Source organism: Tiliqua scincoides, chromosome 2, assembly GCF_035046505.1.
Source record: "Tiliqua scincoides isolate rTilSci1 chromosome 2, rTilSci1.hap2, whole genome shotgun sequence".
Taxonomy (NCBI): Eukaryota; Metazoa; Chordata; class Lepidosauria; order Squamata; family Scincidae; genus Tiliqua; species Tiliqua scincoides.
Genome location: NC_089822.1, coordinates 271,269,427 through 271,282,134, shown reverse-complemented (window position 1 = coordinate 271,282,134; position 12,708 = coordinate 271,269,427). Strand labels below are relative to the sequence as shown.

The 12,708-nt window shown below is 49.7% G+C and overlaps 1 protein-coding gene across 4 annotated transcripts in view; it reads left to right on the top strand.

The window, feature by feature from the left end:
- The window catches only part of LOC136640369 (zinc finger protein 721-like), a 33,512-nt gene extending 28,191 nt beyond the window's left edge, over positions 1 to 5,321 (top strand). For 2 of the 4 annotated variants that reach the window (XM_066615448.1, XM_066615449.1), the window contains exons 6-7: positions 39 to 167; positions 2,140 to 5,321. In XM_066615448.1, the coding sequence (XP_066471545.1) occupies positions 39 to 167; positions 2,140 to 3,323 (1,313 nt within the window). In that variant the 3' untranslated portion in view covers positions 3,324 to 5,321. Of the gene's footprint in view, positions 1 to 38; positions 168 to 1,782; positions 1,789 to 2,139 lie in introns of all 4 variants that reach the window. The other 2 variants (XM_066615451.1, XM_066615450.1) reach the window with 2 other exon arrangements.
- The last annotated feature ends 7,387 nt before the right edge of the window (positions 5,322 to 12,708 follow it).

The window sequence follows — 12,708 nt, the reverse complement described above, 5'->3', positions numbered from 1 at the left end:
TGGGATACATATTCTCTTTCTCCTTCTCTGTCCCAAAGATGAGAGGACCATGAGAGAAATCCAGGCGGAGAATATCCCACAGGAGGACCTTGCACCAGAGGAAACTCCAGAGAGTTTCCTGGGAGGCTCTGGAGAGAGCATTCGCTTTCTGAGTGAGGCTCTTGAGAGTGAGTACCCTTCACAGATTTATCAGGAACAATGGACACAAATATCCAGGGAGCATCCATAAGGTGTACTATTGACATACAACAAAGGACTCACCCAGGACGGTCTCTCTTGTGTGTGCCTCTCTCCCCTCTGATCTTGTGTAAATAAGAACTTCTTTCTCCTACTTGATTTGTTGTAAAATCTCACAACAACATTGATTATTGCACTTGAGGAGCAGAAATGAAGGTCTCAAGGGAATAAGGGCAGTGGGGAGGATAACAGGACATCAGGGAAGATGTTGCTGTGGTCATTCTGAAGGGTCAGCAGAGCACAGCCCAGAGGAAGGCAAAGCAGGGCCTTCCTATTGGTGGTGCCCAGGTTGTGCAACTTTAGTCCTTGGGAAACCCAACTGACTCTATCATTGGCATTTTCAAGCAGGCAGTGCAAATGCACTTATTACGTTTGGCTTTCAGATGTTGGTTATCCTTGGTTATCATATTACTTCATTGTCTCCTGTTTTTATTGTTTTGCTGTTCTGATTGTAGTTTATAGTACTATTAGCTACCCTGATAGTCCCTTCAGGGATAATAATTTAATAAGTAAATCCAACCCCAGCCTTCTTCCCTGAGCATATAGAAAGCTGAAGTGGCTTTCCCTTCTGATTGAAGAATGAGCAGCTGCCTCATAATGATTCTAACTGAACCTAAGAACATAAGAACAGCCCCACTGGATCAGGCCATAGGCCCATCTAGTCCAGCTTCCTGTATCTCACAGCGGCCCCCCAAATGCCCCAGGGAGCACACCAGATAGCAAGAGACCTGCAAGGCTTCCTGGGAATTGTAGTTAAGAAGATAAGAACAGCCCCACTGGATCAGGCCATAGGCCCATCTAGTCCAGCTTCCTGTATCTCACAGCGGCTAAGGGAGCTGAAGTACCCATTTAACAGAAGCACATGGTAAGGTTCTTCTGCAGACTGGACCCTTTGAGTGCACCTGTGGAGGAAACCATATGTTGAAGTGAGCATCCATGGAGGATAAACACCAAATGTATTGGACAAACTCAGGGAGAAACCCACAGTCATCCATGGATCCTCCAGTGGCAGTTTCAAGCGATGTGCTTCAAGGCAAGGCTTTCCAAACTGCGAGTGCTGCCACTTTTTTTGCTGATAGTTGTACACAGGAATTGATGGCTTGTCCTCAGTGAGACTTTGGTCTGCACCTTCCACCCCTAAATCGGACTGCTTTTGAAGGCCAAGCAGTTACCCAGCCGCATAACATAAGAACAGCCCCACTGGATCAGGCCATAGGCCCATCTAGTCCAGCTTCCTGTATCTCACAGCAGCCCACCAAATGCCCCAGCGAGCACACCAGATAACAAGAGACCTGCAAGGCTTCCTGGGAATTGTAGTTTAAGAACAGAAGAACAGCCCCACTGGATCAGGCCATAGGCCCATCTAGTCCAGCTTCCTGTATCTCACAGCGGCCCACCAAATGCCCCAGGGAGCACACCAGACAGCAAGAGACCTCATTCTGGTGCCCTCCCTTGCATCTGCCATTCTGACATAGCCCATTTCTAAAATCAGGAGGTTGCGCATACACATTGTGGCTTGTACCCTGTAATGGATTTTTCCTCCAGAAACTTGTCCAATCCCCTTTTAAAGGCGTCCAGGTCAGACACCATCACCACATCCTGTGGCAAGGAGTTCCACAGACCAACTTCCCCATGATTGCACCCCTCTGCCTCAACCACTTCAGGTTGAGTTGGGCCACGTGGGGCAGTGCTACCTGGTCCCCAAGTACTGCCTGCTATATGGTGCTGTTCCATTGGCTGAGAAGCATTGCTCCAGGAAAGAAGCTGGACCGTGCAATTCTGCTGAATGTATAGAGCAGCTGTAAGTCTCTGGAACAGGTGTGGCAGCAGGTGTGAAATGGACAAAAATTCAAAGTTTTTTTTCTCCCCGTAGATCTTAACAGGCTTATCTCTTTATTCCAGCAGGTGACGGGTGGGACAGTGAGAATGATGGGAGACGACATGCTGTGGCATCTGAGAGAATGGACGAGAACTTCCGAAATGAAGAGGAGGCTAAAAAGCCGAAGGGGAACCAAGGAGAGCAGTGCAGGAATAAATCTGCCGCTTGGCAGCGTGGTGGCTTCCCTGACGTTCCAGCCCAGCGGGAAAAGCAAACGGGAACGAGGAGGAATGTCTGCCCAGTGTGTGGGAAAAGCTTCAATCATAAATCAGATCTTGATGTCCATTGGAGAATCCACACAGGGGAGAAACCATACAAATGCCCAGAATGTGGGAAAAGCTTCAGGCAGCGTGCAAACCTCTCATCACATCAAAGAATCCACACAGGGGAAAGACCGTACAAATGCTTGGAGTGTGGGAAGAGCTTTTTTGAGAAGTCACACCTTCTTATACACCAAAGGATTCACACGGGGGAGAAACCATATAAATGCTCCGTGTGTGCAAAGAGTTTCCATCGGAGCTTCAGTCTTACTTGCCATCAGAAAATCCACACGGGAGAGAAACCGTATAACTGCTCAGAGTGTGGAAAGAGCTTTTATGATAATTCACACCTTCTTAGACACCAAAGAATTCACACAGGAGAGAAACCATATAAGTGCCTGGAGTGTGGGAAGAACTTCAGTGACAGGAGAAACCTCACTTCCCATCAAAGAATCCACACAGGTGAGAAACCTTACAATTGCCCAGAGTGTGGAAAGAGCTTTAATGACAAATCAAATCTTCTTACGCACCAAAGAATTCATACAGGAGAGAAACCATATAAATGTCGGGAATGCGAAAGGAGCTTCAGTCAGCGAAAAAACCTAATTTCCCATGAAAGGATTCACACTGGAGAGAAGCCGTTTAAATGCCCAGAGTGTGGAAAGAACTTCAGGCAGCGAGCAGACCTTACTTCACATCAAAGAATTCATACAGGAGAAAGGCCCTACCAGTGCTTGGAGTGTGGAAAGAACTTTTACAGAAACGCAGACCTAAACAGACATCAGAGAATTCACACAGGGGTGGGCAGTCCTATCATTTCTTGGAGTGTTGAAATGGCCTCAGATGGGGCGCCAATCTTATGTCCCATCAGTGAGTTTGCTGAGGAAAACAAATATATAATTTCTGAGACAGAGCAAGATCTTAGTTGCTACATCAGCCCTTATTGAACTTCAGAGAAAACAGCACTGCCCTCCTTTGATGCTCTGAAAACTTGAAACTTCAGTCAAAACAAACTGTAAGTGGAGAGACCAAGATTTTCACTGAAAATTAGTTTAATGCAGGTCTCACCTGATGCTGAGAGCACTTGCCCCCATATTTCTGGATTTTGGAAACATCATTACTCATAGTCTACAGCAGGGGTTCTTATCCTTTTCCAGATGTCCTGTCTGCTATATCCCCGTACCCCTTCGCCATAGTGTCAAAATAATTATCATCACCAGTCCTGATAGGTACCAACGTAACTTAAAGATGTCAATACCTTGGTTTTACTTTACATATGGATAGCTAGGAACAGAACACCTCATTCCATATCAATAATGGTGATAGTTAATTTAAAAAATTGTTTAGAGATTGAGTCCTATACCCTCCCCCATGTACCCCCCTCACTTGGCCCCCATATACCCAAAGGGTATGAATACCCCTGATTAAGAATCCCTGGTCTGTACAATATGTTTTTTGATGAGAGGACTCATTTGAAGAAGTTGCCAATAACTACTAGCCAACCAGCTTGCATAAGTTCAGTTTCTTTTCCTTGTGCCTTAATTCCGTGCCTATATTTCTATGTTCTTATTAAAATATATACCGCTGCTGGAAACAGCTTCAGTGCTTTGGCCGGGCGTCCCAAAGCTGCCCTTCCTTTACAAAGCAGGCACACTAAACATGTTTTGCTAATGCAGGCTTGCCCTATCCAGGGAGCTAATCACTTAGTGCTCCTGGGATTTTCCAAATGAAAATGAGGGTTAGGGTTAGAGATGAGTTTCCATCTCTCTTTCCGCTCCCACACCTTGGCAGTGTTGGCTAAGGGGGAGATTTGCAGTGCTGGAAATGTGCTTTGAGGCTGTCTCTTTAAGAGGTGTGGTGGTCATAGGGCACTGGGTTGTGAGTGTTTTGATTCCCTGTGGTGAGAAAGACGTAAGGCGAGTGGCCACCTCCTCTGCTTGCTGGCCTGCTCCTTCCTTGCCACTTCTGGCCTCCACCCATCTCCTCACACTGCAGGAAAGGCACAGCACTGGCACACCCACCCACTTCCAGCACTAGAAAGAACAAGGACAGCCCAACGTCTGCTGGCGCCAGAAGCTGCATGGAACTTACTGCCCCCCCTTCCCCGTTGATGTGCCAACCTTTGCTCCTCCCACTTTCTGAAGAAAGAGACAGAGCAGGAGTGGATGTGTGGTGGACAGGACAGTGGTGGGCTACAGCATCTCTTCCCTTCTTGCTTTCCAAGTCTGGATGTGGGGGCAAAGGGCAGTGGAGGTGAGTGGGTGCCAGAGGTAGGCACCCCCACCATTCTGTTACCACACTTGCCTGGAAGTCTAACGTAGCTTCTGAGTAGATTGGGCTCAGTCTTGGGCATGGGTGGAAAAGGTAGAGGTAGGCTGCCTCTGATTGCCAGGTGCAGGGGAGGGCACCAGGATGCAGGTTGTGTTCACTGAAGCATTTGGTGGGCCACTGTGAGATACAGGAAGCTGGACCAGGTGGGCCTTTTGGCCTGATCCAGCGGGGCTCTTCTGATGTTCTTATGAGACAAAGTCATCCATTAGAAAGACTTTAAACAATTTCACTTCATGACCTCCTCACAGTGGGTAGGCAGAATCTTTCCCTCAGCTACCTCCTCTTTTGTCTTTCCTGCACATACATTTATATTTGCGTAGAAAGAGTTTCCCCCACTATAAGCAGAACGAAAATGACTGAATATTTTAACTTCATGTAAGAATTTTATATGCATTCAGGGCTGATGCTGTTTATAAACTGCATATCTCTTGAATAAGTTCTGGAATTGTATTTTCAAACTGCCATTAAAAAAAAAAAATTCTTCTAGATTTTACCATAATAAAGGAGGCAGCCTTGAGGCTAAACACTCATGTATGGTGTAACTTCTCTGAATATTACAAGGAGTCTGGGATAGTGTTCCTTTTAGAAATTCTGTTTGATTTGTTATTCGATACAAAGACCTATGGAAATGACAGGAGGGAAGAGATCAAATTCATTTGGCTGAAGAGTCATTAGTTGTCCCAAAGTGTAGCATTTGGAAGCGCTGAGATGTATTGAAGGAGCTCTTGCTGCCAGGATAGGGGCCATTGTGCCATGACTGGCTTCGGAAATGCTCTGCTCTTTTTGAAAGGTGCGTGGCAGCAAATGACTGTCTTAATCTGCACCATTCTGAAACATTCCCATTAATGTAAATATTCAAAATGAAGCAGGCATACAGGATGAGTAGCTCTCAGTAACTTGTCAATAAAGTTTTTATTGTAAGGATATTATAGGTCAGGGGCGTCCAAACTTCTTGACAGGAGGGCCACATCATCTCTCTGACACTGTGTCGGGGGCCAGCAAAAAAAAAAAAAATTACATTTCAAATTTGAATAAATTTACATAAATGAATACATTAGCAATGGAACTTATATGAATGAATGAAGGTCTTGCAATAGCTCAAGGCCTATAAAAGGCCTTGCACAAAGCAAGGCCGGCCTTTCCTTTGCTGCCACTGCTGCATCACAGATGTGAAACAGCTAGCAGTGGAGGGAGCCCTTATCCCATAGCTCATGAAGAGGTCAAACAGTTGGCTGTCACACTGAGAGCAGTTGCATCAGGCCAGGGCGGGCTCCCGCAAATCTCCAGAGGGCCAGAGGCTCATTGGAGACTAGGAGCTCCCTGAGGGCCGGATGGGGAGTCCTTGAGGGCCACAAGTGGCCCCAGGGCCGGGGTTCGGGCACCCCTGTATAGGTGAAGGATGTTATAAGGATATAAATTGGTAAGGCCCTTTCCTGCCTTTGTCTTTGTGGTGCTTCAAGGATTTTTCTGAGTTGAGCACTGCCTGTTTTTTGGCTGTGTTCCTATGTTGTGCAGCAAGACCCCCTTCTGTCCAGGGAAGTCTCATAACAACCTCAGAAGACCCCCACTGGTTCAGGCCGAAGGCCCATCTAGTCCAGTTTCCTGTATCTCACAGTGGACCACTGAGATTCCTCAGGAGCACACAAGAGAACAAGATCCCTGCATCCTGTTGCCACTGGTTACAAACCATGATGGGTTTGTGCAACCTCCTGGTTTTAGAAGTAGGCTACCTCAAAATACCAAGTGCAAGGGAGTGGCAATAGGGTGCAGGCATCTTGTTATCCCTTGGTGTTCCCTGAGGCACCTGGTGGACCACTGAGAGATATAGGAAGTTGGACTGGATGGGCCTGATCCAGGGCTCATGTTATGTTCTTCCAGCAAAGTCTTGTTACACAACGTTATGGTGGGTGGGTGGCCTGGTGAGGGACTTGGGCGTCACAAAACAACACACATGGGAGAAAAGTCACAAGCAAGCTTGAGTTTGTCTCATGAGACCAGAGAGTACATAATCAATGACAAATTGCCCTAACTGGGGGACGACGACGACGCTCTTCAAAGGTAGGGAACCAGCAGTGTATATATAGAAACACACAACGTTGCCTGCAAAGATTTTTTAGAGCTAGGCAGTAGTGTAGCTGGGGGGGCGGCGCAGCCAGTCGAGTGGGGAGGCTCAGCGGGGCAGGCAAGCAGCCCCTCCCTTTGGAGCCATTCCCGGCGGCTCCCGTATGGTTCCGTTTTGCCCCCCCCCCGCCGGGAATGGCTCCAAAGGGAGGGGCTGCTTGCCCGCCCCGCTGAGCCTTCCCACTCGACTGGCTGCTCCACCCCCCTCCAGCTACGCTACTGGAGCTAAGTGCAAAGGCCTGAGGCCTTCGGTGCTGAGAGGGGCATGGACTGGTTCCTGGTGACAGAGTGCCCCAACGGGGTTGCCCAGGGCAATGGAGGAGCCATGGTCTCCTCTGCCTCAGTCAGCAGCCGAGCACACAGGGCAGAAAGGACCCAAAAGGACAGCAGCAGCCGCTGCCGCCAAACAGACCCCAACCCACTTTCATAGACCTCTCTCAGAAGCGTCTAAAAGCCTGCCCCAAGGCGAGGGCTTCAGTGCCGGACTTGGCCACACAAGTCCTCCCTGCTGGTCCTCGGTCACAGCAACGGCTTTTCTTTGCCCTGGCCCTCTGCAGTCCTGAAGGGAGGTTGAAACAAAAAGTCGGAGGTAAAAGTGGAGTAAAAACCCTCAAACAACATTATAGGGGAGGCAGTAGCAGCAGCCGCCTGACTGTGCCTGTGTCAGAGACCACACAAGTCGTCGTCTCCCCCCGCCCATTGTAACAGCTTATGGAATGTGAGGAGAAATGGCAGTTCTGCCCAGGTGGGGCACTAGCAGCAGCAACAGACAGTGTCAAAGAAGACCACAGCTGCCTGAGGGAGGCTAATCTTGATGGGGCTGCCCACACTGGATGGGTCTGTGTTGAGCAGGCAGACTAAATTTGTCCCCTACCCATTCCTGGCATGGTGCCAAACAGAACTATGAAGCCTCTGTCGGCTTGGTCATTGCTCAGGTTGCCAAAGACCACCTCAGAAGTTGGTGGTCTTTTGGGGAAAATGGGCTATAGGGCACAGGTGAGGCCTGAAACATTACTGGAAGTAGGATCTGTTAAGCGATGGGGCAGAGACCTGATCAACTACTGGAAGGAAATAAAAATCCCAAAAAGAAAGTGGTCAAGAGAAGAAAACAAAGTCACCTTTTGAGTCTAGACCCTTCGAGCGAGGGGTATCTGAGGCACACGTATGAAATACGGAAACAAAAGGGTCCAAGTTCCACCACCTGTTGTTGGCATCCTTCAGTCTCGGAAGACTATGGTGTCACGCTCTGAATGGTGGTTCTGGAACAGAGTGTCCTCTCCACTGCGCGAAGCCTGGGTAAAGTAGGTATGGAGGATAGGCTGTTACCCATGCAGCAAATCCCCCCTCTCCACGTCGCTGAAATGGTCCAATGGAAAGGCAGAGGCCAATACGGTTGGTTCCAGTGGCGTCGCAGGAGTTGCCAGAACTTGACTGTGTTCAGCCGTGAACTGTCTCAGGGACTCCGGCTCCGGATTTTGCCTCGAGGTTGACTCCTGAAGCCATAACTGGATGTAGCCACAAGGCAGTGGAGGTTTGGGATCAGAGTTTTCCTTCTCTCAGAGGAGCTGCCTTCCCAGGCTGACGAGTCCCATCTACCCAGTGGCTGTTTAGTCGCCTCTTACGACAAGTACAGCCAGACTGAGGGCCTATTCTTAGCCCCCAGCCCCCAGGTGATGTGTTCCACCATCACAGAACAGCAATTAGCAGAACAACATCGATTTATTATGAGAAATAACGTTTTTATAGCCACAGAACTGGAAGAACTACAACACAATAGACAGTCTGAAGTGCTATAACAACAATTGAACTTGGAAATAATATTAAAAAAAGAACAACATTAAAAAAAACAAATGACAAAAGATTAAGCAATATTGTTCAGATAAAAGTGCCTTAAAGGAAATGATGGATGGCAAACCTGGGAGTGCTAAACAAAAAAGAACCTTGGGGAAAAATACCAACTGGGTGCAAAAACCATAGGCCCATCTAGTCCAGCTTCCTGTATCTCACAGCGGCCCACCAAATGCCCCAGGGAGCACACCAGATAACAAGAGACCTGCAAGGCCTCCTGGGAATTGTAGTTAAGAACATAAGAACAGCCCCACAGGAGCAGGCCATAGGCCCATCTAGTCCAGCTTCCTGTATCTCACAGTGGCCCACCAAATGCCCCAGGGAGCACACCAGATAACAAGAGACCTGCAAGGCCTCCTGGGAATTGTAGTTAAGAACATAAGAACAGCCCCACTGGATCAGGCCATAGGCCCATCTAGTCCAGCTTCCTGTATCTCACAGCGGCCCACCAAATGCCCCAGGGAGCACACCAGATAACAAGAAGACCTGCAAGGCCTCCTGGGAATTGTAGTTAAGAACATAAGAACAGCCCCACTGGATCAGGCCATAGGCCCATCTAGTCCAGCTTCCTGTATCTCACAGCGGCCCACCAAATGCCCCAGGGAGCACACCAGATAACAAGAGACCTCATCCTGGTGCCCTCCCTTGCATCTGGCATTCTGACATAACCCATTTCTAAAATCAGGAGGTTGCGCATACACATCATGGCTTGTACCCCATAATGGACTTATCCTCCAGAAACTTGTCCAATCCCCTTTTAAAGGCCTCTAGGCTAGACGCCAGCACCACATCCTGTGGCAAGGAGTTCCACAGACCGACCACATGCTGAGTAAAGAAATATTTTCTTTTGTCTGTCCTAACCCGCCCAACACTCAATTTTAGTGGATGTCCCCTGGTTCTGGTGTTATGTGAGAGTGTAAAGAGCATCTCCCTATCCACTCTGTCCATCCCCTGCATAATTTTGTATGTCTCAATCATGTCCCCCCTCAAGCGTCTCTTTTCTAGGCTGAAGAGGCCCAAACGCCGTAGCCTTTCCTCATAAGGAAGGTGCCCCAGCCCCGTAATCATCTTAGTCGCTCTCTTTTGCACCTTTTCCATTTCCACTATGTCTTTTTTGAGATGCGGCGACCAGAACTGGACACAATACTCCAGGTGTGGCCTTACCATAGATTTGTACAACGGCATTATAATACTAGCCATTTTGTTCTCGATACCCTTCCTAATGATCCCAAGCATAGAATTGGCCTTCTTCACTGCTGCCGCACATTGGGTCGACACTTTCATCGACCTGTCCACCACCACCCCAAGATCTCTCTCCTGATCTGTCACAGACAGCTCAGAACCCATCAGCCTATATCTAAAGTTTTGATTTTTTGCCCCAATGTGCATGACTTTACACTTACTGACACTGAAGCGCATCTGCCATTTTGCTGCCCATTCTGCCAGTCTGGAGAGATCCTTCTGGAGCTCCTCACAATCACTTCTGGTCTTTACCACTCGGAAAAGTTTGGTGTCGTCTGCAAACTTAGCCACTTCACTGCTCAACCCTGTCTCCAGGTCATTTATGAAGAGGTTGAAAAGCACCGGTCCCAGGACAGATCCTTGGGGCACACCGCTTTTCACCTCTCTCCATTGTGAAAATTGCCCATTGACACCCACTCTCTGCTTCCTGGCCTCCAACCAATTCTCAATCCACGAGAGGACCTGTCCTCTAATTCCCTGACTGTGGAGTTTTTTCAGTAGCCTTTGGTGAGGGACCGTGTCAAACGCCTTCTGAAAGTCCAGATATATAATGTCCACGGGTTCTCCCACATCCACATGCCTGTTGACCTTTTCAAAGAATTCTATAAGGTTCGTGAGGCAAGACTTACCCTTACAGAAGCCATGCTGACTCTCCCTCAGCAAGGCCTGTTCGTCTATGTGTTTTGAGATCCTATCTTTGATGAGGCATTCCACCATCTTACCCGGTATGGATGTTAGGCTGACCGGCCTATAGTTTCCCGGGTCCCCCCTCTTTCCCTTTTTAAAAATAGGCGTGACATTTGCTATCCTCCAATCTTCTGGCACCGTGGCCGTTTTGAGGGACAAGTTGCATACCTTAGTCAAGAGATCTGCAACTTCATTCTTCAATTCCCTAATAACCCTTGGGTGGATGCCATCAGGGCCCGGTGACTTATTGATCTTTAATTTATCAATGAGGTCTGAAACATCTTCTCTTTTAACCTCTATCTGACTTAACTCCTCGGTCAGGAGGGGTCGTTCGGGCAGCGGTATCTGCCCGAGGTCTTCTGCCGTGAAGACAGATGCAAAGAACTCATTTAATTTCTCTGCCATCTCTAAGTCTCCTTTTATCTCCCCTTTCCCTCCCTCACCATCCAGAGGGCCAACTGGCGGGTTTCCTGCTTCTAACATATTTGAAGAAGCTTTTATTCCCCTTAATGCTGCTGGCCATGCGTTCCTCATAGTCTCTCTTGGCCTCCCATATCACCTTCTTACATTTCTTTTGCCACAGTTTATGTTCCTTTTTATTCTCTTCATTAGGGCAAGACTTCCATTTACGGAAGGAAGCTTCCTTGCCCTTCACAGCCTCTCTAACTTGGCTGGTTAGCCATGCGGGCACCCTCCTGGATTTGGTGGAACCCTTCTTTCTTTGCGGTATACACCTCTGCTGGGCCTCTATTACTGTTGTTTTAAGCAGCCTCCAATGCAGTCTCAATCATGTCCCCCCTCAGGCGTCTCTTTTCTAGGCTGAAGAGGCCCAAACGCTGTAGCCTTTCCTCCTAAGGAAGGTGCCCCAGCACCCGGGTGACGGCTGCCTGCAGGAGGGGGCCACCTGGCACTTGTGAGCTGTGATGGACTTTCCTCTAGAAACTGTCCAGTCCCTCTTGGGGCATCCAGGTGGGGCATGCCGCCCCATACCCTGTGGCAGGGAGTTCCACAGGTGGAGCTTCAGGGCTGTCCCCGCCGCTCTGCTGTTCTGGCTCGCGCCAGCAGGAGAGAAGCAGCGCCCCCAGCAGGCGGAGGGGGGGCCGCTGTTCCCTGCAGTGCCGGCTTGGGAGTCCCCAGCAGGAGGAACTACCGCTCCCAGAATGCCCCGCGCGGGATGCAAGATGGCGCTTCCTCCTGGAAAAGGCTGTGGTGAGGCTCCGGGGAGGGGAGGGAAGCAGGTGCGGAGCCCCAGCGGGACGCTGCAGACGCTGCCCGGGCGAGGCAGAGCAGGCTCTGCACAGGGGTCTTCGCCCACGGACTGCACCTGCCCAGCCCTTGGGGGGCACGCATGGGAGCAGGAGGGCAGGCGGAGGCTGTGGGCGTCCTGTGGCAGGGGGTTCCACAGGCCCCAGGGGAGGGGGAGGGGGTTCAAGTACCCGGATGGGGGGAGAGGCAGAGAAGGGACAGGCTCAGTGGCAGAGCCAGAGGGGGGCAAGTTTCAGGGAGCCCCACCCCTCCTCTCCCCTCCCCTTTGGAGTCATCCCAGGCCTCCAGAGCAACTGGGAGGCAAAGGCAGGGGGGCTGGAGTCACCCAGAGCATGTGGGGCCCCTCGGCCTCCTGGCGGCGGATCTGCACCTCTGAGCCCTCTGGCCCTGTGGCACTCCTGCCCTGGCCTGGTCTTGGCACCTGGTCTCTGCTGTGACTTCACCACTAATCATCCTTGGTGAACATTGTGAGTTCTCCCACACTTGGTCTTGCTTTGGGCATGTCTGATGTTCTCTGCTTTGTCTTGCCGTAACCCCTTTAAGATAACTCTCTGTCTCTTCCTTAGGTGTTGCATCTTCAGTACTGAAAGGAAGAAGCAGCAACAGACCTGGCAGAACAGGATCGCTGTGGTGCTCAGAATCCCTTGACTGGGTAAACTGCCTCCCTGCAGCAGCTCCTTCCGTCAAGGCAAAGGGTTTCCTCTCTCTGTTCAAAGACCTGATATGATGAAGCCTTGCTGAGGAAGCACCTCCAGTCACTGCCCACCCTCCCGCCCCAGAGCGAACTGCGTGCAAGTTTTTTTGTCCATAGCTGCTGTAAAGGACAGATGGGCTAAG